Source organism: Coregonus clupeaformis, chromosome 39 (assembly GCF_020615455.1).
Source record: "Coregonus clupeaformis isolate EN_2021a chromosome 39, ASM2061545v1, whole genome shotgun sequence".
NCBI classification, from domain to species: Eukaryota; Metazoa; Chordata; class Actinopteri; order Salmoniformes; family Salmonidae; genus Coregonus; species Coregonus clupeaformis.
In genome coordinates, this window is record NC_059230.1 from 12,218,343 (window position 1) to 12,243,559 (window position 25,217).

The 25,217-nt window shown below is 46.4% G+C and overlaps 1 protein-coding gene across 1 annotated transcript in view; it reads right to left on the reverse strand.

The window, feature by feature from the left end:
- Positions 1–6,194: 6,194 nt before the first annotated feature.
- The window catches only part of dvl2 (dishevelled segment polarity protein 2), a 35,428-nt gene continuing 16,405 nt past the window's right edge, over positions 6,195–25,217 (reverse strand). Inside the window, 15 exon segments of the mRNA XM_041867764.2 lie at positions 6,195–7,311; positions 7,579–8,143; positions 8,376–8,609; positions 8,980–9,156; positions 9,817–9,948; positions 17,869–18,000; positions 18,190–18,257; positions 18,384–18,460; positions 18,590–18,729; positions 19,149–19,218; positions 19,327–19,547; positions 19,844–19,953; positions 21,042–21,095; positions 21,097–21,209; positions 22,688–22,757. Of these exon segments, the coding sequence (XP_041723698.2) occupies positions 7,605–8,143; positions 8,376–8,609; positions 8,980–9,156; positions 9,817–9,948; positions 17,869–18,000; positions 18,190–18,257; positions 18,384–18,460; positions 18,590–18,729; positions 19,149–19,218; positions 19,327–19,547; positions 19,844–19,953; positions 21,042–21,095; positions 21,097–21,209; positions 22,688–22,757 (2,137 nt within the window). The 3' untranslated portion in view covers positions 6,195–7,311; positions 7,579–7,604.

Below are 25,217 nucleotides of genomic sequence, written 5' to 3' on the forward strand. Positions count from 1 at the left end.
GAGAGCTTCAAGTTCCTTGGTGTCCACATCACCAACAAACTATCATGGTCCAAACACACCAAGACAGTCGTGAAGAGGGCACGACAAAACCTATTCCCCCTCAGGAGACTGAAAAGATTTGGCATGGGTCCTCAGATCCTCAAAAAAATTCTACAGCTGCACCATCGAGAGCATCCTGACTGGTTGCATCACCGCCTGGTATGGCAACTGCTTGGCCTCCGACCGCAAGGCACTACAGAGGGTAGTGCGTACGGCCCAATACATCACTGGGGCCAAGCTTCCTGCCATCCAGGACCTCTATACCAGGCGGTGTCAGAGGAAGGCCCTCAAAATTGTCAAAGACTCCAGCCACCCTAGTCATAGACTGTTCTCTCTGCTACCGCACGGCAAGCGGTACCGGAGTGCCAAGTCTGGGTCCAAAAGACTTCTCAACAGCTTCTGACCCCAAGCCATAAGACTCCTGAACAGCTAATCATGGCTACCCGGACTATTTGCACTGCCCCCCCACCCCATCCTTTTACGCTGCTGCTACTCTGTTAATTATTTATGCATAGTCACTTTAACTCTGCCCCAAAGGAAAGAATGAATGGGGCCATATATCGTGAGATTTTGAGTGAAAACCTCCTTCCATCAGCAAGGGCATTGAAGATGAAACGTGGCTGGGTCTTTCAGCATGACAATGATCCCAAACACACTGCCCGGGCAACGAAGGAGTGGCTTCGTAAGAAGCATTTCAAGGTCCTGGAGTGGCCTAGTCAGTCTCCAGATCTCAACCCCATAGAAAATCTTTGGAGGGAGTTGAAAGTCCGTGTTGCCCAGCGACAGCCCCAAAACATCACTGCTCTAGAGGAGATACAGTGGGGAAAAAAAGTATTTAGTCAGCCAACAGTTGTGCAAGTACTCCCACTTAAAAAGATGAGAGAGGCCTGTAATTTACATCATAGGTACACGTCAACTATGACAGACAAAATGAGAAAACAAAATCCAGAAAATCACATTGTAGGATTTTTTATGAATTTATTTGCAAATTATGGTGGAAAATAAGTATTTGGTCAATAACAAAAGTTTCTCAATACTTTGTTATATACCCTTTGTTGGCAATGACACAGGTCAAACGTTTTCTGTTAGTCTTCACAAGGTTTTCACACACTGTTGCTGGTATTTTGGCCCATTCCTCCATGCAGATCTCCTCTAGAGCAGTGATGTTTTGGGGCTGTCGCTGGGCAACACGGACTTTCAACTCCCTCCAAAGATTTTCTATGGGGTTGAGATCTGGAGACTGGCTAGGCCACTCCAGGACCTTGAAATGCTTCTTACGAAGCCACTCCTTCGTTACCCGGGCGGTGTGTTTGGGATCATTGTCATGCTGAAAGACCCAGCCACGTTTCATCTTCAATGTCCTTGCTGATGGAAGGAGGTTTTCACTCAAAATCTCACGATATATGGCCCCATTCATTCTTTCCTTTACACGGATCAGTCGTCCTGGTCCCTTTGCAGAAAAACAGCCCCAAAGCATGATGTTTCCACACCCATGCTTCACAGTAGGTATGGTGTTCTTTGGATGCAACTCAGCATTCTTTGTCCTCCAAACACGACGAGCTGAGTTTTTACCAAAAAGTTATATTTTGGTTTCATCTGACCATATGACATTCTCCCAATCCTCTTCTGGATCATCCAAATGCACTCTAGCAAACTTCAGACGGGCCTGGACATGTACTGGCTTAAACAGGGGGACACGTCTGGCACTGCAGGATTTGAGTCCCTGGCGGTGTAGTGTGTTACTGATGGTAGGCTTTGTTACTTTGGTCCCAGCTCTCTGCAGGTCATTCAATAGGTCCCCCCGTGTGGTTCTGGGATTTTTGCTCACCGTTCTTGTGATCTTTTTGACCCCACGGGGTGAGATCTTGCGTGGAGCCCCAGATCGAGGGAGATTATCAGTGGTCTTGTATGTCTTCCATTTCCTAATAATTGCTCCCACAGTTGAATTCTTCAAACCAAGCTGCTTACCTATTGCAGATTCAGTCTTCCCAGCCTGGTGCAGGTCTACAATTTTGTTTCTGGTGTCCTTTGACAGCTCTTTGGTCTTGGCCATAGTGGAGTTTGGAGTGTGACTGTTTGAGGTTGTGGACACGTGTCTTTTATACTGATAACAAGTTCAAACAGGTGTCATTAATACAGGTAACGAGTGGAGGACAGAGGAGCCTCTTAAAGAAGAAGTTACAGGTCTGTGAGAGCCAGAAATCTTGCTTGTTTGTAGGTGACCAAATACTTATTTTCCACCATAATTTGCAAATAAATTCATTAAAAATCCTACAATGTGATTTTCTGGATTATTTTTTCTCAATTTGTCTGTCATAGTTGACGTGTACCTATGATGAAAATTACAGGCCTCTCTCATCTTTTTAAGTGGGAGAACTTGCACAATTGGTGGCTGACTAAATACTTTTTTCCCCACTGTATGCATGGAGGAATGGGCCAAAATACCAGCACCAGTGTGTGAAAACCTTGTGAAGACTTACAGAAAACGTTTGACCTGTGTCATTGCCAACAAAGGGTATAAAACAAAGTATTGAGAAACTTTTGTTATTGACCAAATACTTATTTTCCACCTTAATTTGCAAATAAATTCATTACAAATCCTACAATGTGATTTTCTGGAATTTTTTTCTCATTTTGTCTGTCATAGTTGACGTGTACCTATGATGAAAATTACAGGCCTCTCTCATCTTTTTAAGTGGGAGAACTTGCACAATTGGTGGCTGACTAAATACTTTTTTCCCCCACTGTATTACTTCAACTACCTCAACTAGCCGGTGCCCCCCGCACATTGACTCTGCACCGGTTCTCCCCTGTATATATAGCCTCCCTACTGTTATTTTATTTTACGCCTGCTCTTTTTTTCTCAACACTTTTTTTGTTGATGTTTTATTTTTACTTTTTTTTTCAAAATAAATGCACTGTTGGTTAAGGGCTGGTAGTAAGCATTTCACTGTAATGTCTGCACCTGTTGTATTCGGCGCCTGTGGCCAATAAAATTTTATTTGATTTGAAAGGGAAACCCAACCGCGAGCTGCCCAGTGACCTGAGCCTAGCAGACGAGCGAAATTCCTTCTATGCTCGCTTTGAGGCAAGCAACACTGAAGCATGCATGAGAGCACCAGCTGTTCCGGACGACCAGCTGTTCCGATGTGAGTAAGACCTTTAAACAGGTTAACATTCACAAGGCCGTGGGCCAGACGGATTACCAGGATCCTGAACAACTTCTACCCCCAAGCCAAAAGACTGCTAAATAGTTAACCAAAAGGCTACCCATACTATCTGCATCGACCATTTTTGCAGTAACTCTTTTGACTGATCACATATGCTACTGCTAATGTTTATTCTCTATCCTGTTGCCTAGTCACTTTGTCCCTACCTACAGTACCAGTCAAACGTTGACACACCTACTCATTCAAGGTTTTTATTTATTTTTACTATTTTCTACATTGTAGAATAATATTGAAGACATCAACACTATGAAATAACACATATGGAATCATGTAGTAACCAAAAAAGTGTTAAACAAATCAAAATATATTTTATATTTGAGATTCTTCAAATAGCCACACCCTTTGCCTTGATGACAGCTTTTCACACTCTTGGGATTCTCTCAACCAGCTTCACCTGGAATGCTTTTCCAACAGTCTTGAAGGAGTTCCCACATATGCGTAGCACTTGTTGGCTGCTTTTCCTTCACTCTGCCGTCCGACTCATCCCAAACCATCTCAATTGGGTTGAGGTCGGGGGATTGTGGAGGCCAGGTCATCTGATGCAGCACTCCATCACTCTCCTTCTTGGTAAAATAGCCCTTACACAGCCTGGAGGTGTGTTGGGTCATTGTCCTGTTGAAAAACTAATTATAGTCCCACTAAGCCCAAACCAGATGGGATGGTGTATCGCTGCAGAATGCTGTGGTAGCCATGCCGGTTAAGTGTGCCTTGAATTCTAAATAAATCACAGACAGTGTCACCAGCAAAGCACCCCCACACCATAACACCTCCTCCTCCATGCTTTATGGTGAGAACTACACATGCAGAGATCATCCGTTCACCCACACCGCGTCTCACAAAGACACGGCGGTTGGAACCAAAAATCTCAAATTTGGACTCCAGACCAAAGGACACATTTCCACCAGTCTAATGTGCATTGCTCGTGTTTCTTGGCCCAAGCAGGTCTCTTCTTATTATTGGTGTCCTTTAGTAGTGGTTTCTTTGCAGCAAATGAAGGCCAGATTCACACAGTCCCCCCTGAACAGTTGATGATATGTGTCTGTGGCTTGAACTCTGTGAAGCATTTATTTGGGCTGCAATTTCTGAGGCTGGTAACTAATGAACTTATCCTCTGCAGCAGAGGTAACTCTGGATCTTCCATTCCTATGGTGGTCCTCATGAGAGCCAGCTTTATCATAGCGCTTGATGGTTTTTGTGACTGCACTTTCAAAGTTCTTGAAATGTTCTGTATTGGCTGACCTTCATGTCTTAAAGTAATGATGGACTGTTGTTTCTCTTTGCTTTTTTGAGCTGTTCTTGCCATAATATGGACTTGGTATTTTACCAAATAGGGCTATCTTCTGTATACCCCCTCCCCCCTTACTTTGTCACAACACAACTGATTGTCTCAAACGCATTAAAGAGTTAAGAAATTCCACAAATTAACTTTTAAGGCGGCACACCTGTTAATTTAAATGCATTCCAGGTGACTACCTCATGAAGCTGGTTGAGAGAATGCCAAGTGTACAAAGCTGTCAAGGCAAAGGGTGGCTATTTGAAGAATCTCAAATATAAAATATATTTTGATTTGTTTAAGACTTTTTTTGTTTACTGCATGTGTTATTTCATAGTTTTGATGTCTTCACTATTATTCTACAATGTAGAAAATAGTAAAAAAATAAAGAAAAACCCTTGAATGAGTAGGTGTCCAAACTTTTCACTGGTACTGCATACATGCATACATGCATACATGCATAACATACATACCATACATTACATACATACATACCCTCCTAATATTGTACAATCTGTCTGTCGCTTCATTGGCCTGGGCAATTGTTTGTTTAATTTTCAAGACCAGATTGAGCTCAGTTTGTCAGGTCTCAGAGTAGCCACTCATTTCGGTCATTTGTGTGGTATTAAAACGGATTCAGCTAATGTCTATCATGTAAATGACATAGAATTGCATAATGTAGCCTAGTGGGCCAGTAACCAAAAGGTCTCTGGTTCGAATCCCCGAGTTGACTTTGTGAAAAATCTGTCAATGTGCACTTGAGCAAGGCACTTAATTGCTCCTGTAAATCGCTCTGGAAAAGAGAGTCTGCTAAATGACAAAAAAAAAGTTTTACTAAAATATCAAGGTTCAAGTATTTTGTCAAGAAGCGGGGTCGTGTTTTGGAGGACACATGGCTCTCGACCTTCGCCTCTCCAGAGTCCGTACGGGAGTTGCAGCGATGGGACAAGACTATAACTACCAAATTGGCTATCACGAAATTGGGGAGAGAAATGAGGTAAAAAGTTTTAAAATAATTAAATTGCTTTATTTTTTTAAATATATGTAATCGAAGAACTCAACATGCAATAATGTTCTGGTTCTGAAGCTATAGCTAGCCTTTATAACTTTACAACTGGGAAACCACTAGAAAAAGCCAAGCTAATGGTAGTTTGCTGTGGCTTGGTTAGCGTCGATGGATGACAGCAGTCGTTAAATCCATGATAAAACCGGCGATGTATGTCGGTTTGTCATTTTCGAAGCAGTCTTGAATGTTGTCAGACTAAGACCCAAGGCCTGAATAATGTCAATTAAATAATTATTTTTCTTCAGTACAATTTCAATTTAGGGATTTTGACTATCAGTCAAATGCTTAAGACAGCAGCCCACAATTCAGGGCATTCCTGCATGTGGCCCAATAGAAGTATAAAGAGGTTCTTGCAGATGCAGGAACGCCCCCAATTCAGGCCGCAGTTGCACTCCATCTCCACCTGTCAACAACAGAATTCTGCAGCACGAGAAACATGGAAGTCTGATTTCCTTTTTTGGAAGTGGGAGGCGTCAACAAAATATAACTTCTTCAAAGAAAATGAATGACATAGCGCCATCTACTGTGCAGGGAAGTTTGTGTTAATAATTAATCTCTAAATTCCATTTACGTTCACAAGATAAAGAGAAAAAACAAATGTCTTTGAATTTCAGTCTATTACAAATTTATTCTCAAATACAGAAACAAAAGTGACAATAATGAAATCAAACAAAAATGACACCAAGGTGACACTGCTATACTTTGAAACTATTGCCTTCATTTAGCACCATTATGGTTAGGTAATACATCCTCATCATAATCTCTCGTGGATAGATATCTGCGTTACTCAAGATTTTGGTTCTGGGTTAACCGAGATTACCATCTTCTATATATTCACTCGTACAAAATGGATGCTTACGTGCGTCAGTAACATACAAAATATGAGGCAAGAAGAGAGTGGGATCACCGTTATTTAAAGAGAGAAAACTCATGATTCAATCCCAAAAGTACCGTTTTTGGCATGCCCTCTCCTTCCTCCCCTAGTACCATTTCCTATACCACATAATCCTAGACAGTGTTACAATACATGGTACCCATTCTTGTCATTTGAGGTATCTATCCTCTGAATGCTAGACAGAAGTTGGCCTATATCTTCACATAAGCATTGACTTTTCGGAACTATTCCATTTACTTGGGAGTTATTATAGATGTATACAAAAGGCAAGTTCATGGAAAATAAAATACAATTTAAAAAAACTAGTTGGCACACAAATTCATACAAAATGGGATACTTTACTTGACGTCTCACCATGTTCACAAATCAACGGAAACATGATCAATTTCACCTTTTCAGACGTCTTCCTCCCAATAGAAAATAAGAGCATGTGGCGCCCTCTACTGTTCTAGTCCTCTCAGTACACTTGGCGACGACAGCTCTTCATTTGGCCCGTTCATTTGTTACTTCGGTCAATTCAATGAAAGACCACTACTGTTCCTTACAACCAGCCAGTCAGTCAGTCCCAGGTAGGAAAAACAAACACAATGCTAAAAGGTAAATCAGTTAGAAAACACACAACAGCTTTAGATGGTGTGTGAGAGGCAGAACTAAACCAATACACACGCACACACGTTTGAAATCAAACGAGAGGAGTTGCTTTTCTGATATGGAATCCAGCAACATGTTTTGGAGTCATAAGATATGTTGAACGTTGTGGGGGAGTTGCTGCTCCTAGATCTGAACTCTTGATTGTAGGTCTGTCCAGCTAAACGGTTTGGGGGAAAAACAACCAGACTTGAAAATATGCCAGTATATTTAAGAGGGAAACCAGATGTTAAGCATTTCATTTATTTTACGATACTGTGCCAAAATTCCTCTGACTGACTGTTGAACCCTGTTCTTACCAGACTAGAAATGAGCGACACCAATCTACTATGGCCTAATCAGACCACAAGTTAATTACCACCAGACTAGAACAGTCAGTCATTCAAAAAGTGGAATATTCCTAGACCTCACACGAATGGTCACTCACCTCGCACGCACACACACGTCATCAGACTACATGACATCCACAAAGAACTCGCTGGGGTTGCCCATTGCTAGGTGGAAGGACTGGCGCGAGGCGGTCAGCTCAGGGGGCACAGAGCCCAGGTCACGGGTTGGGGGGGCCCCGGGTGGTCCTCCAGGGACAGCGGAGGGGCCCATGCCTGGGTGCATGGGGACCGAGGGGTGGTGCTGGTGGGGGTGTCCCATGTTTGGGTGTCCCATGTGTGGGTGTTGGGGCACCATCATCACCATCATAGGGTTGTAGGGCATGGGCATCCCAGGCGGGTAGGGCGACATGTGGGGGGGCATGCGGTGATGATGCGAGCGCTGGGATGTGTGGCTGTGTTCACTGGGCGTGGCCGAGCCGTGGCCCCGCCTCAGGCTGCTGCGGACAGAGTATTCCGATTCGCTGCCGCTGCCCGAGCCCTCCCCTTCCCCTCCAGAGGGGGACTTCTCTCCTCCTCCTCCCCCAACCGTGCTGCCAGGACCTCCCTTACTTCCCCGCCTCCTCTCGCCACCCTCGCTCTTTGTAGACCCACTGCTCCGACTCCCTAGGGGGACAAACACAGGTTGGAACTGGTTAGAACGGGTCAGGAGAGTTTAGAACAGGTTCAAACAGCTTAAAACTGCCAGCTTTCATACATATATGGTTATTTATTTAGTTTGATTCCGTAATGCAGTCACAATTTGGAAATTAGCCACCAATGTGACACCCTCCCCGACCTGCTTTCCCTACATCCCTCCCTCGCTCGCTCTCTCCCTCCCTCCCACCCTTGGGCTTACCTTCGCTGTGCTGGCTAGCTGTGCCCGTGCTGCCTGGGGCGAAGCTGTAGCTGGACAGTTCGTGGTAGGGTGGGGGCTGACTGGAGTAGGGGTGGGGGTGGGGGTACTGGAAGGTGGGGAAGGAGTGTAGCAGGGGCCAGGGCGTGACCCCCGGGAGGGGCAGGGGGGCCAGGGTGTCTTGATCAGAGGCCCCACTGGAGCCGTCGTTGTCGTTCAGAGACAGGTTGGCCATGTCTGGGGGGAAAGAGGGGGTGGGGGAGAGGGGGAGGAAGAAGAGAGTAGAGAAAAGGAGAGAGGTCAAGTTAAACTAGTTAAAGAACCCGTTTAGCCAAAGGGTTTGAATAAGCTCTAACTGTAGGTACTTCTATTGAGTAGATACGGTACACGCTCACCGAATGTATTTGCACAGCGAAGCAATTTTTTTTTATTTGGCTCTATACTCCAGCATTTTGGATTTGAAATCAAATATTTCATATGGAGGGGAGTGTATAAGCATCAACCTTTCCACAAATTCGTTTTTCAAATTAAAATCCAAGCAATCAAAACTATTCAGGTTTTTCTGTACAAAAAGGTATTCAGCAAAAGTCCCCCCATTAGTCCTCACAGTTCTCGCAGTCGCTGAAGTCACCGAAGATGTAGTAGCACTGTTCTGAGAAAGTGATCTTGTTGACCGTGTGGCGGATGAAGCCGGCCTTCAGCAGGTTACTGGCGTACTTCCGGGCCTCACGGCGGTCCTGGAAGCCCTCGATGTGGTGGTAAAGCCACTCCACCACGTCAGAACCTGGACAGACAGACAGACACAGGGACACACACACAGGAACACAGGGACACACACACACAGGGACACAGACACACACAGAGACACACAAACACACACACACACACACACACACACAGACAGGGACACACACACAGACAGGGACACACACACACACACACACAGACAGGGACACACACACACACACAGACACACAGACAGGGACACACACACACACACACACACACACAGACAGGGGGACACACACACACACACACACACACACACACACACACACAACACACACACACACACACACAGACAGGGACACACACAGGGACACACACACACACAGGGACACACACACACACAGGGACACACACACACACACACACACACAGGGACACACACACAGGGACACACACACAGGGACACACACACACGGACACACAGGGACACACGGACACACAGGGACACACGGACACACAGGGACACACGGACACACACACACACACAGGGACACACACACACACACAGGGACACACACACACAGGGACACACACACAGGGACACACACAGGGACGAGAAAAGAGAGGAGAAAAACAGGAGAGATTTGCTTTATCAGTTCAATCCCCTTTTCCATCCACAGCGTCACTATGGCCCTCAGTGTTCACGCTCTCTCACCCAGGAAGGCGTTGGGGATGGTGATCTTGAGCCACATCCTGTCTCTGACCTCCAGGCCAGACTCTGGGGACGCCATGGCCTTAGCCACCGACGCCATGTCAGAGTGGAGGGACAGGTTGAAGTCATCAAAACCTGGAGAGAGAGAGAGACAGAGACACAGAGAGAGAGAGACACACAGAGAGAGAGGGAGAGAGAGAGAGAGAAGTCATGCTCAACATGAGCTCCTGATTTATTTCAGTTTTTTTGTTTTTAGAATGAGATAAACACTCAAATCTAAAAAGAATTCAAGACAAGAAGTCTATTAAATCAGAATAGGAAAAAAAAGTAACTTTGCGCCTCAAATTAAGAAGTTTTGACTCTCACTACCTAGCTACACAACAAAAACCTAGCCAGCAGGCTAACAAGCCAGCCAGCCAGAAAATGGAGCTAGAACAAACCTAGCAAGGGGAGTTAATACAACTACAACAAACAACCAAACTGAGTGAGTAAATCAAAAAGAAGCACGGACTCTAACTTTAAACATATCTTCTGTTTTTGTGTGTGAAGATGTTTCATTATTTTTGCTGGTTTTTGAGCTAAACAGGAGCTAGCTAGCAACAGACAAACAAAAGTGGTTGCCATGGCAACGGTGCAGCAGAACAGATCAGTAGCAGTAGCAGTAGCAGAGCCCACAGGCACCATGTCCCCACTCCCCCTCAGCGCTGAGTCCATTCTCTACCCCCCAGAGGCCAAAAATGACACAACGAGGAAAGCTTTTAAACAGAATCTACTAAAGGGGAGGCCAGAAACCCTTTTCATAGACCTCTACAAAAACGGTGATGTGAGTAATCTCATCTTTCTCACTGACCAGCCAAATGCATGGCGCTCAGCAGTCTGCTCTCAATACCCATCCGTAAAGAAAGAGGGAATCTGTAATGGGTGGAAGCTGAAAGTCAAAGAGACAGACGACCCTGACAGCACCATGATAACAATCAACCTCTACAAGACTGGGACTGTCATGGTGCAAGGTAACCTTAGGCTGTTTGAAACAGACTTTCAGACCATTAAGGAGAGAGCAGAGAGAGAAGGACACCACCAGTGACATGCCCTCCCACAAGACAAACTCCACCAGCACCACCCTCACTATCCCCACCCAAAAAGGCACATCCAGCACCTCTCTTCCCACCATAGTGGAGGACACGCCACAGGAGGAGAGCGACCCCCTCAGTGCAGAGCAGCCTCAGGGCCTCCTCACCACCATGGCTGCCATGAGGGATCAGTTCACCAAACTGGAGGGGGAGGTGGTCCTGCTCAGGGAGAGTGTGAGCAAACAGCAACCAGACATCCACACCTTAGAGGAGCTCCTAACCAAGGTGCGGACAGAGCAGGACAGCAGCCTTGCAACACAGCTGAAAGAAGTTCAGCAAGAGAGAGACGGACTCAAGAGAGAGCTGGCTGATCTAACAAAGGAGGTGAGAGAGCTCCAAAAAGACAGGCAGAGCAGTAATAACGAGCTGACCACACTAAGAGAGGAGCTGCAGGAGAGAAAGAGAACAGAGGACAGGCTGCAGGAGCAGCTAGATCACCACTCTATGACCTGCCCTCACACAGCAGAGGATCCCACCTCAACCAGCCAGGTCTCCCCAGCCCTGCCGGCTGCATGCCTCCCCCCCAGATCACACCCCGGATCAGCACCCTGGACCCCACAGCCACGGCCACAGCACCACCAACCTCAATGCCCACCACATCCAGCACAGCACAGACCACCCCAGCCCAGCTTCAGACCCACCCAGACGAGGCCTAACAGTTATGAAGTCTTTTTACGTTGCATGTTGGAATTTACAAGGATTGAAGTCCTCTGCTTTTGGGCTAAAGAGCAGAAACCCAGGCTTCCTTAAATAAATGGATGATGTTGATATTGTAGTACTACAGGAAACATGGTGCAGAGGTGATGTTTCCACTGGCTGTCCACTAGGTTATAGGGAGATAATCGTACCATCCACCAAATTAAAAGGAATCACACAGGGCAGAGACTTGGGGAAATGCTAATATGGTATAAATCTGAACTAACTAATTCAATCAAATTGATCAAAACAGGAGAATTCTTTATCTGGCTAAAAATCAACAAGGAGGCTAAGTTAACAGATAAAAACATATTCCTCTGTGCCACATACAGTGAGGGAAAAAGGTATTTGATCCCCTGCTGATTTTGTACATTTGCCCACTGACAAAGAAATTATCAGTCTATAATTTTAATGGTAGGTTTATTTGAACAGTGAGAGACAGAATAACAACAAAAAAATCCAGAAAAACACATGTCAAAAATGTTCTAAATTAATTTGCATTTTAATGAGGGAAATAAGTATTTGACCCCTCTGCAAAACCTGACTTAGTACTTGGTGGCAAAACCCTTGTTAGCAATCAAAGAGGTCAGACGTTTCATGCAGTTGGCCACCAGGTTTGCACACATCTCAGGAGGGATTTTGTTCCACTCCTCTTTGCAGATCTTCTCCAAGTCATTAAGGTTTCGAGGCTGACATTTGGCAACTCAAACCTTTAGCTCCCTCCACAGATTTTCTATGGGATTAAGGTCTGGAGACTGGCTAGGCCACTCCAGGACCTTAATGTGCTTCTTCTTGAGCCACTCCTTTGTTGCCTTGGCCGTGTGTTTTGGGTCATTGTCATGCTGGAATACCCATCCACGACCCATTTTCAATGCCCTGGCTGAGGGAAGGAGGTTCTCACCCAAGATTTGACGGTACATGGCCCCGTCCATCGTCCCTTTGATGCGGTGAAGTTGTCCTGTCCCCTTAGCAGAAAAACACCCCCAAAGCATAATGTTTCCACCTCCATGTTTGACGGTGGGGATGGTGTTCTTGGGGTCATAGGCAGCATTCCTCCTCCTCCAAACACGGCGAGTTGAGTTCATGCCAAAGAGCTCGATTTTGGTCTCATCTGACCACAACACTTTCACCCAGTTCTCCTCTGAATCATTCAGATGTTCATTGGCAAACTTCAGACGGCCCTGTATATGTGCTTTCTTGAGCAGGGGGACCTTGCGGGCGCTGCAGGATTTCAGTCCTTCACGGCGTAGTGTATTACAAATTGTTTTCTTGGTGACTATGGTCCCAGCTGCCTTGAGATCATTGACAAGATCCTCCCGTGTAGTTCTGGGCTGATTCCTCACTGTTCTCATGATCATTGTAACTCCACGAGGTGAGATCTTGCATGGAGCCCCAGGCCGAGGGAGATTGACAGTTATTTTGTGTTATCTTCCATTTGTGAATAATCGCACCAACTGTTGTCACCTTCTCTCCAATCTACTTGGCAGTGATCTTGTAGCCCATTCCAGCCTTTTTAGGTCTACAATCTTGTCCCTGATATCCTTGGAGATCTCTTTGGTGTTGGCCATGGTGGAGAGTTTGGAATCTGATTGATTGATTGCTTCTGTGGACAGGTGTCTTTTATACAGGTAACAAGCTGAGATTAGGAGCACTCCCTTTAAGAGTGTGCTCCTAATCTCAGCTCGTTACCTGTATAAAAGACACCTGGGAGCCAGAAATCTTTCTGATTGAGAGGGGGTCAAATACTTATTTCCCTCATTAAAATGCTAATCAATTTACAACATTGTTGACATGCGTTTTTCTGGATTTTTTTGTTGTTATTCTGTCTCTCACTGTTCAAATAAACCTACCATTAAAATTATAGACTGATCATTTCTTTGTCAGTGGGCAAACGTACAAAATCAGCAGGGGATCAAATACTTTTTTCCCCTCACTGTACATTCCCCCCTCAGAGTCACCCTACTTCAATGAAGAGAGTTTCTCCGTTCTAGAGGGGGAGATTAGTCACTTTCAGGCCCAAGGCAATGTGCTGGTCTGTGGAGACCTGAATGCTAGAACAGCAGAATAACTAGACACTCTTAACAGTCATGGGGACAAACACCTACCAGGAAGCAACAACCTTTCCCTCCCCACATACCCCCCCAGAAACAACTATGACAAAGTGAAAAACAAAAATGGAGTACAGCTCCTGAAGCTCTGTCGAACACTGGGTCTGTACATAGTCAATGGTAGGCTAAGAAGGGACTATTTTGGTAGGTACACCTACAGCTCATCCCTTGGCAGGAGTACTGTAGACTACTTCATCACCGACCTCAACCCAGAGTCTCTCAGAGCCTTCACAGTCAGCCCACTAACACCTCTCTCAGACCACAGTAAAATCACAGTGTATCTGAGAAGAGCAGAACCCAACCATGAAGCATCACGGCCCAATAAATCACATGGTACTAAACAGACCTATAGATGGAGTGCAAACAGTACAGAAATCTAACAAAAAGCAATTAGTAGCCAAAAAATACAATCTCTCCTGGACAACTTTTTAGCCTTAACATTCTCCTACAGCAATGAAGGTGTAAATTTGGCCGTTTGGAACATTTTTATTTTTTTGTTTTGTCATTTTAGCAGACGCTCTTATCCAGAGCGACTTACATGAGCAATTAGGGTTAAGTGCCTTGCTTAAGGGCACATCGACAGATTTTTCACCTAGTCGGCTCAGGGATTAGAACCAGCGACCTTTCGGTTACTGGCACAACGCTCTTAACCACTAAGCTACCTGCCGCCCCGGCATAAACGTTATATTTGACAAATTAGCCTCCTTGGCTAATCTTAAGAAACATAAGAGCAAACCAAAAATAATAGATAATGAAAAATGGTTTGATAATGATTGCAAAAATCTAAGAAAGTAATTGAGAAATATATCTAATCAAAAACACAGAGACCCAGACAACAAAAATATACGCCTTCAATATGGGGAAACACTGAAGCAATACAAACACACCCTAAGAACAAAAAAAGAACAGCACATTAGAAATCAGCTGGATGTGATTGAGGAATCCATAGAATCAAACCACTTCTGGGAGAATTGGAATAAATTAAACAAACCTCATAATGAGGAATTGGCTATCCAAAATGGGGATATGTGGAGAAATCACTTTGCAAACCTCTACAGCAATATAACAAAGAGCCCAGAACAACAAGATATACAAGAAAAATTACAAATCCTTGAATCAGCAGTCAAAGACTATCATAATCCTGTGGATACCCCAATTACAGAACAAGAATTATTGGAAAAACTTTGCACTCTCCAACCCAAAAAGGCCTGTGGTGCTGATGGTATTTTAAATGAAATGATCAAATATACAGAACACAAATTCTAATTGGCTATACTCAAACTCTTCAACAATATCCTAACTGCAGGTATTTCCCCCGATATTTGGAACCAAGGATTGATCACACCAATTTATAAAAATGGAGACAAATTTGACCCAAATAATTACAGAGGAATTTGCGTTAACAGCAACTTGGGGAAAATTCTCTGCAGTATCATTAATAAAAAAAGAAAGAATATAATGATATTCCAAAAAAAGGTCCGGAAATTTACATTTACGTCATTTAGCAGACGCTCTTATCCAGAGCGACTTACAGTTAGTGAGTGCATACATTATTTTAATTTTTAATTTTTTCATACTGGCCCCCCGTGGGAATCGAACCCACAACCCTGGCATGCAAACGCCATGCTCTACCAACTGAGCTACATCCCTGCCGGCCATTCCCTCCCCTACCCTGGACGACGCTGGGCCAATTGTGCGCCGCCCCATGGGTCTCCCGGTCGCGGCCGGCTACGACAGAGCCTGGATTCGAACCAGGACCTCTAGTGGCACAGCTAGCACTGCGATGCAGTGCCTTAGACCACTGCGCCACTCGGGAGAGCGAGAGGATGATTTCTATTTGGACACAGTTCTATTAGAACATACCAAAAAGTACACGTATCTAGGACTAAATATCAGCAACACAAGTAGCTTTCACATGGCTATGAATGAGCTGAGAGACAAAGCAAGAAGAGCATTCTATGCCATTAAAAGGAATATTAAAATCGAAATTCCAATTAGAATCTGGCTCAAAACTGTCCAATCAGTTATAGAACCAATTGCTCTATATGGCAGCGAAGTATGGGTTCCGCTCTCTAATACTGAATTTACCAAATGGGACAAACATCCAATCGAAATACTGCATGCAGAGTTTTGCAAGACTGTATTGCAAGTGCAAAGAAAAACTCAAAATAACGCATATAGAGCAGAATTTGGCCAATACCCCCTCCTTATTCGAATAGAAAAAATAGCCACATTTTACAACCATCTAAAAACAAGTGACCCCAAAACATTCCATCACACAGCTCTACTATGTCAATAGATGAAACAAGAGAAGAGTCCCCTCAGCCAGCTGGTTCTGAGGCTCAGTTCACTAACCAAAATTATTATTGCTGTTGGTCCCACCATTTTTGTTATATCTATACTTTGACAATATAAGTAATTTTACTTGCCATGTCAATAAAGTCTATTGAATTGAAATTAATTTAATTGAGCGAGAGACAGGGAGAGAGAGAGAGAGAGCGAGAGACAGGGAGAGAGCGAGAGAGAGCAAGAGAGAGAGAGAGAGACAGGGAGAGAGAGAGAGAGAGAGACAGGGAGAGAGAGAGAGAGAGAGCGAGAGACAGGGAGAGAGAGAGAGAGAGAGACAGGGAGAGAGAGAGAGCGAGAGACAGGGAGAGAGAGAGAGCGAGAGACAGGAGAGGAGAGAGAGAGCGAGAGACAGGGAGAGAGAGAGAGAGACAGGAGAGAGAGCAGGGAGCGAGAGACAGGGGAGAGAGAGAGAGAGCGAGAGACAGGGAGAGAGAGAGAGCGAGAGAGCGAGGAGACAGGGAGAGAGAAGAGAGCGAGAGAGAGCGAGAGACAGGGAGAGAGAGAGAGAGCGAGAGACCGAGAGAGAGAGAGAGAGAGCGAGAGAGGGAGAGAGAGACAGAGAGAGCGAGAGACAGGGAGAGAGACAGAGAGAGCGAGAGACAGGGAGAGAGACAGAGAGAGCGAGAGACAGGGAGAGAGAGCGAGAGACAGGGAGAGAGAGAGAGAGAGCGAGAGAGAGAGAGAGAGAGAGAGAGAGAGAGAGAGAGAGAGAGAGAGACGAGAGAGACAGAGAGAGAGCGAGAGACAGGAGACAGAGAGAGAGAGAGAGAGAGAGACAGGGAGAGAGAGAGAGCGAGAGACAGGGAGAGAGAGAGAGCGAGAGACAGGGAGAGAGAGAGAGAGAGAGAGACAGGGAGAGAGAGAGAGAGCAGAGACAGGGAGAGAGAGAGAGAGAGCGAGAGACAGGGAGAGAGAGAGAGAGCGAGAGACAGGGAGAGAGAGAGAGAGAGCGAGAGACAGGGAGAGAGAGAGAGAGCGAGAGACAGGGAGAGAGAGAGAGAGCGAGAGACAGGGAGAGAGAGAGAGAGCGAGAGACAGGGAGAGAGAGAGAGCGAGAGACAGGGAGAGAGAGAGAGAGAGCGAGAGACAGGGAGAGAGAGAGAGAGAGCGAGAGACAGGGAGAGAGAGAGAGAGAGCGAGAGACAGGGAGAGAGAGAGAGAGAGCGAGAGACAGGGGAGAGAGAGAGAGCGAGAGCAGAGAGAGAGAGAGAGCGAGACAGGGAGAGAGAGCGAGAGACAGGAGAGAGAGAGCGAGACAGAGAGAGAGAGCAGAGACAGGGAGAGAGGAGAGACAGGGAGAGAGCGAGACAGGGAGAGAGCGAGACAGGGAGAGAGCGAGACAGGGAGAGAGCGAGACAGGGAGAGAGCGAGACAGGGAGAGAGCGAGACAGGGAGAGAGCGAGACAGGGAGAGAGCGAGACAGGGAGAGAGCGAGACAGGGAGAGAGCGAGAGACAGAGAGCGAGCGAGCGACAGGGAGAGAGCGAGACAGGGAGAGAGCGAGACAGGGAGAGAGCGAGACAGGAAGAGAGCGAGACAGGGAGAGAGCGAGACAGGGAGAGAGAGAGACAGGGAGAGAGCGAGAGACAGGGAGAGAGAGAGAGACAGGGAGAGAGAGAGAGAGAGAGAGACAGGGAGAGAGAGAGAGACAGGGAGAGAGGGAAAGAGTGAATGGAGGAATTGAACAGAGCGTGAGAGTAGACAAAGTTGAAAAGAGAGAATGCTAAAATAGAGACGAAAGAGAGATAAAAAGAGAAAGAGTGGGGTACTCACGTTCTGTCTCAGTGACGGAGGAAGAGGTGATTGTGCTGAGAGCGGAGCTGGCGGTGTAGGGGGGGTAAGCCCCCGTCAGGGCCACCGAGTGGTTCACCCACACTGCTGGGTCTATTGGCCGGATCGGCTCATCTACAAAGAGAGGGGGGGGACGACAAAATATCTAATTTATTCCATCTGAAACATAATTTATTTAGCATTTCTGAGGATAATGTATTGATGGCATCACTATATAAAGACCATAGAGTATCTGTACAAGTTAACTACTCAGTCTTCCAACTATCTCTATGGTAGAGACGAGGCGTGCAGCCTACTACTCACTGCGAGGGAGGGTGAAGTAGCCCTGAGGTGACGGGTCCCAGCACTTGGCCACTGTCAGGATGATGGGTCTGAGAGAGAGAGCAAGACAGGTCATCATCACCACAATCGTCACCACATGTCAACTGACCAGACATTTCACACAAAGACAACTGGTTGGGAATGTCAACGTGAATGTATTTATGTTAGCCACTGACCCCGGTTTGTGTACAATCTCCCTCAGTACGCGTACCGCGTCATCGTTGCTCATGTTCTCAAAGTTGATGTCGTTCACCTTGAAGAGAAAGACAGAGTCAGTAAACATGAATGGTTGAATCCTAAGTCAAGAACAAATGGCTCACGTAATCACCAGTTGTAGCATGGCTATCTAGTGACATCCTGTAGTCACCCAGTCAGCCCGCACCTGTAGGAGCATGTCCCCGGGTTCGATGCGTCCGTCTGCGGCCACCGCCCCTCCCTTCATGATGGAGCCGATGTAGATGCCCCCATCTCCCCTCTCGTTGCTCTGCCCCACGATGCTGATACCCAGGAAGTTATACTTCTCTACAGGGGGGCAAAGGAGAGGAAGAGGTGATGAGATTGAGCTTTGTCCCAAAAGGCACCCTATTCCCTAAATGGTGCACTACTTTTCACCACGGCCCATAGGGAGGTCAATAGGGCAGAAATGTGTGAGGGGTGGATTTCTATAGCCTGGTCGCTGCACTTGCGTTTCACTTCACAGAATGTGAGCCATTGCAAGATCAGGCTGGTTTCACCAGGCTAGGATTTGTAGGCCATTTCCAGAAGAAAAATAAATAAATAAATGATGGACGGGCAGAGTACTGGTTAGGTAGACGGTAGGTTTGAGGTATAAAATACCGTGAAAAAGCATGACAGTCAAAGAGAAGGTCAGAAAAACAGATGGGAGAGGTAAAAACAGACGATGGAGAGACATTAGAAGGGAACAGTGTAACGTTACTGACCCATGTTGAGTGTGACGGTGATGATGTTCAGAGACATGGTGGAGTCTGTCACACTGCTGAACGACGATGCCTGGGACAAGACATGGGAAAAACACAGTAAAAATACAATACATTCCAACGCAGAATGGCCCATTTCTGACTTGCGATGTTTAAAGTAAAAAAATAAAGAAAACTATACCCTTTCTAGCCTCGGGGGGCGCTGTTTCCTGCGTCTGCGGTGGCGTTTGAGCAGCCTGGACGCCGTGCTCTGCTCCGTGGAGCCGCTGAATCGGCTCATGGTGTCGTCCTCCTCAGAGTCACAGAAACTGGTGGTGTCCAGCTCGCTGCTCATCACAGTGGTAGCGCTCTCATAGCCCGCTAGGTGTTGCTCCATGCCGCTCTGGCCATTCATCCTCGGCCCTGAGGCACCACAGAGAGAGACAGCGTGAGGGGAGAGGAGAGAGGGCGAGAGAAAGAGAGGCTTTACTATGACTCATGTTTAGTCAGGTTGTCAATGTCAATTGCTTTTACCCACTAGAACAAGGGTTGTGATTGGTAGGTACGAAATGGGAGAAAACATTTTGAAAACGGGAAGCCTGACATTGGCCAATTAGAACCGATCATTGTCATTTTCCATTTTTTCCTACGTGTGCCCTACTGAACACAACCCAGTGCTGTTCCATCATGTGACAGAGTGTGTGCTGTGTAGTGCTCACCACGTTGCTCCATGGCCTCCCTGTGTCTGGGTCTCTCTCTCCTAAAGGACACCACAGACTCTGTTTCTGACTGGTCATCCAGGTTCTCCACACTGCCTGCTGCATTGGGACTGGATAGGGAGAGGAGAGGGGAAAAGTGGGGAAAACATAGAATTCTCATTATTTGGTCCATTCTACTCATTCTAATTCTATGGGTGAATGCGAGATGGTATTGTATGTCGGCTCTGTGACATACATTATCTAATAAACCACAAATAGCAGCACATATAACCTGTACTCAAATAGGCTACAAGACAGATCATATTCCAACCTGAGGACAGATAGCTACCATATAATGTGTAGGGTATCCACCCACTCTGCCCAGGGCGGGTGAAACGCACTTTGGTGATGAAATGTAACTTCAATATGTTATAAAATACATTTTACCAAGACAAATATGATTCTTTAATGTTCTGAATCGTTCAGTGGGGTCTTTCTCTAACACATCATAAAAATGATATCCAAAAAGTCAGATTTCGTAACCTAATATACCCGATAATACACACCGAGCTCTGTTGACAGAAGCGCCGCTTTCTCGCAGCGACTTTTGAGGACTTTACATTTTGTGGTGGTCGTCTGCAAAGTTGTTTCAGCTGGTCGCAAAAAGCTAAATTAACACGAGCTGAATTAAATATAAAATGCTTTGAAAATAAAATGCTTGCGGTATGCTCAGTGCTCCATTGACATTTCACTGAGATAAGATTCCTCACAAAAACAAGCATACCTCATTAATATGAAAAGTGTATACTCAAATCTGAATTTTCAATCACTTTGAGCGATTACTTTAGTCTGCCTTGAGTGGTAGATGGGCGAGTTTGACCATTCCATTGGTCCCATTGTGTCAGGCATACTCAATCTAGTGCAGCTAATGATTTTAAACACTATTTGAACCCAGGTTTGCTGTGTATTATGATCTTCTAGACAGGTGCTTAGAGTCAATGGGCGGCACAGGCTAAGATCATCTTGAAATGGGCTGTTGTATTTAACAGTAGGTAACATGATGGCTGGAGTGAACAGAATACACTAGATACAGTGTGAAAGATACAGCAGAGTGAGACTAGGATACTGTGATTGTGGGAAAGGGTGTGTGTGTGTGTGTGTGTGTGTGTGTGTGTGTGTGTGTGTGTGTGTGTGTGTGTGCATGCGTGTGTGTAAGTACTGGAACGATGGGGGTCTGGAGTCACCGATGCCCCCGGTCCTCTCGACAGGTGGGGGGTGGGAGGGGAGGAGGAGGGGGTGAGGGCAGGGGCCGGACTTCTGCTGGGGGTGGAGGAAGGACTGGTGATACCAGCTCTGCTGCTGCTGCTGGGGTGTCTGATGATACCAACTGAGGAGAATAGAGCAGAGATGGATGGAGGGACAGAGAGGGGTGGGACAGGCGTGGGAAGTAGGGGAGGAAGTGGGGGGAAAGGAGTTGAAAAGGGATGATAGTGAGGATGGAGGATAAAAAAGGAGGATGAGGGCAAAATAATTAAGTAAGAAGCAGAGGAGAGCATACGAGAGACGGGGGGGGAAATAGGTTGAAGAGGGGGAGAGAAAATAAATATGGGGTTAAAAGAAAGGGAGGGAGGGAGGGGAAAAAATGGGGGTAAGAGATGTCAATTACTTTGACACAAACACATCTTTACTCCTTTGAGGAAAATCTCAGGGGCCAACTGAAATGCTAACCCAACACTTAGCCCGTCTCCCTCCATTACATACCCAGAGTGCTTTAGAGAATGAAAACGGACGCACACACACAAACATCACAGACACACACACTCCTCCATGGATGGCTGCAAGGCAAAAGGAAACAACCACTGGCATTCTATTCCCTACAGACCTAGCATACACCTATACACACACCAGTCTGTATAGAAACCACAGATTCTGGGTTTCTATACATTTCTGTTGTTGTATGAAGAGGGACTTAACATTGAACAAACTACATGCACTCAAATGTGTTTGAGCTTTGTGGATAAAGTTCTGTCTTGAACTTAACCTTGAGAACCGGTTTGCGGTTTTGATTGAATATCCCTGCCCCAAGTGACAGAACACTTTGCCCCCCTTTCTTTAAACTTTCCTCCCTCGCTCTCTCTCTCCTCTAATGGCTGTTTGACCATAGAGCACTCCATCATCCTATCATGTATCCGTCCCTATGGTCTCCTCTGTTTGTCCAAATCCCTCTCCCTTGTTTCTTGTCCTCCTTCTTATGCACTTAGCAGATGCATTCCTCCCAACCCCCCTTATCCTGGACAAGTCACAATGTTTTGTCTGGAGGACTCAAGGTAATAATGTTCTCTAGGGTAGGGTAAGGTAATCATAAGCGGGGAAATTTGAGGATGTAAGAAATCCTTTGTTTCTGTCAGTGTTACGTTCCCAGACCAAGGTGTTTATGATAGTGGGTTTTTGTAAACGCTCTACTAGTAAAAGCAGGGCCCTAGCTACAGAGGTCGTTAAAGAAATGTCTGCCATGTTGGCACCAAGCGTTCCATGACAATAACATTCTAATTGGCATTCTTAGAAGATAATGTAATGGTTTGGAACTTTTGACGCCAACATGGCGCCCGTTTAATTCCAGAATGAGTTTGCCAGAGTCTGTAGGCTACATCTCTGGCTCTGGTTCAAAGGTTATATATTTGAGCTGCTAGGTCCATTTCAGTAGTATTGTTTCGACTTGGGAACCTGACTTTTACAATTCAGTCCTGGAAAAATAATTTAAAGCGATTCAGGAAGTACCCCCCCCCAGTCTCCCCTTCTCCTGCTGGGTCTTTTACTGGTCCAGGATACTGGTGTACAGTCTACCTCTCCCAACTCTGTTCTTACCCAGGACACCACTCGTCCGTTGAAGCAGGGGAGCTTGGCACTTTCATCTGAGATCTCTTCCTTCACCACCCTGAAGAAAGAAAGAGAGAAAGAAAGAAAGCGAGGAGTTTGATTCGATTGTGATTAGGCCAAGCGTAACAAACACAGAGAGACAAATCCTCATACACAGAGACAGATGTAAAGAGCAACATGAGGATACCGCTGTGTTTGTGCTTGTTTTCCCAATGACTCACCATCATTACCCAAACCACAATGGAGATAGATAAACACACAAACTCCCTACAACTAAAACTCATGGACCAGCCATTGTTTCTCAAGACTTCTATAAAAACAACTCCATCAGACTATTCTTTCCCTCTGCATCCACCTCTTCACTCTTAAATGGACAGGTAGCATCTGCTGTATAATGTATCTCTGTCTGTCTAGCCACAATGTTATTACCGCAGTACTTAGGACCTGGGCTGGACACGAGTACTGTGTAGAGGAGACACTTAACCGACTGCCCTGACTAGAATCAGGTCGATCGTGAGCTACTGGGCAGCCCCAGCTATGAGTAGCTCAACAAACAATTCTGAAAGTAGCCTACATGCAATTTCCACCGCAAACTGTCAAACAAATCTCAGAAGTATCAGACACCGCAAGCTCCCAGCTACTATCTATTCAACGCTACTTGACATCATGCCACCCCTGGTTAGACACGATTGGCTTAAAAAAGCCAAATCTAACAATATCTGCCAAATAATTTCCAGCAATTTCTCCCCCGTCTGTCTGTGTGGTACGCGCGTTTGTCTATCACTCCGTCTGTAGCCAGTTGATGTGATAGGCCTAACTGTTATATCTAGCCTAGTTGTAAAAGAACGGACATCTGCACAGTTTCACATTGAACATCACTCTGTCGTTTAATGACATGTGCCACGCATTCTGACAACCCATTCATCCGTAACGCAGCACACTGTCGTAAACCATAACAACGTACAGTACGACGTACAGCACGTCGTACCATACATAACATTTCCCCCCCCTTTCCAAAACCAGGGACTGGTACCATATATAAAATGTCCATAGGGCAAGAACCTAGAGTGATACCTGTAAGAAATAAACATTAACCCTTAAACGGATGGACTCTCCAAACTAGCCAGTTCAGTCCATTAACCTGGAGGTTGACTAAGACACCTAACGGAGCCTAAGAATGAAAAGAGGTTAAGTAGTCCCCCAGATAAGCAGGGCGAGTTCGTGCCCGCATAGGCCTTTCTTCCACCGTCACCGCTTGTGGCTCTGGCCCTTGGGGAACCCACAGAGGCTGGGGCTCAGGTGGTAGTGGTGGAGGAGGTCCATCCGGTGGCGTCTCTGGCCTGCATGTCTGTTTTGTGTGCCTTCGTGTTCCTTGAGGGGCAGGGACTTTTCTGAGGCGGCTGGCGTGCCAGCGTGATCCATTGCTCATCATGAATGTGGCGGGCCCCAGTTGTCGACTGACCTGCAAGGGGTCCGACCAGAATGAGGCCATTTGTTGCACCGCTGAGGCCGTCGGGCTCGGACCCAGTCTGACACTTGAATGATCGACTTCTTCACCCTGTGTGCCTTGTCAAAACGCTGTTTCATTGCTCTTTGGTGCCTGGTCACTGCCTGCTGTTCTTGGGTGCGCCTAGTCGCCGGTTCTGCTACTCTCTGTGTTCTGAGTCTGTCCAGTGGCAGTTCCATCTCACGACCTAGCATGAGGGATGCCGGGAGACCTGTGTTGTTGTGTGTTTGCTTGCTCTGTAGTGCATTAGCGTTTGATTCAAAGCAGTTTGGAACGTGCACCCCTGGACCAGGTGCGCTCTGATGCCGTTCTTCAGCGTTTGGTTGAAGCGTTCCACCCCCTCCGTTAGCTTGTGGGTTGTAGTAGGCCGTGCGGATGTGTTTGATTCCCTTGTTGCTGAGATATGAGGAGAACTCGGCAGAGGTTAGCTGGAGCCCATTGTCCGTGGTAAGGGGTGAGGGGTAGGCCCCACCTTGTGAACAGGCTGTCTAGGATGTCCACGATGGCCTGTGCTGTGACAGTTCCGACAGGAACCACTTCTGGCCACTTAGAGTGGAGGTCATACACCACCACCAGGGAAGCGCTGATGGTGAGGGACTGCGTGTCCATGGATCTCGCCACAGATGTCCAGTTGGATGTGCTCCCAGGGGTGGGACGGCCATGCGAGAGGCTGCAGGGGGTGGGGCGGACTGTCCTGTTTTCCCACTGAGGAGGCATGCAGCACAATCCCTGACCAGGGCTTCAATGTCGTGGTCGATGCCTGGCCACCACACAAGGTCTCGACATCGCTGTTTGACCTTGACTATGCCCAAGTGACCCTCGTGCGCCATGGATAGAACACGCGCACGCAGGGCCACTCGGGACCACAGTGCAAAACCCTCGAGAGACACAGACTTCTTCCCAGCAAGAAAGTTCGGTAGCTTCACTCTGGCGAAAGTCGCCAGCTCTTCCGGCACATGTGCTGGCCATCCAGTGCGTATGTAGGTGCGCAGGGTAGACAGTGTGGGATCC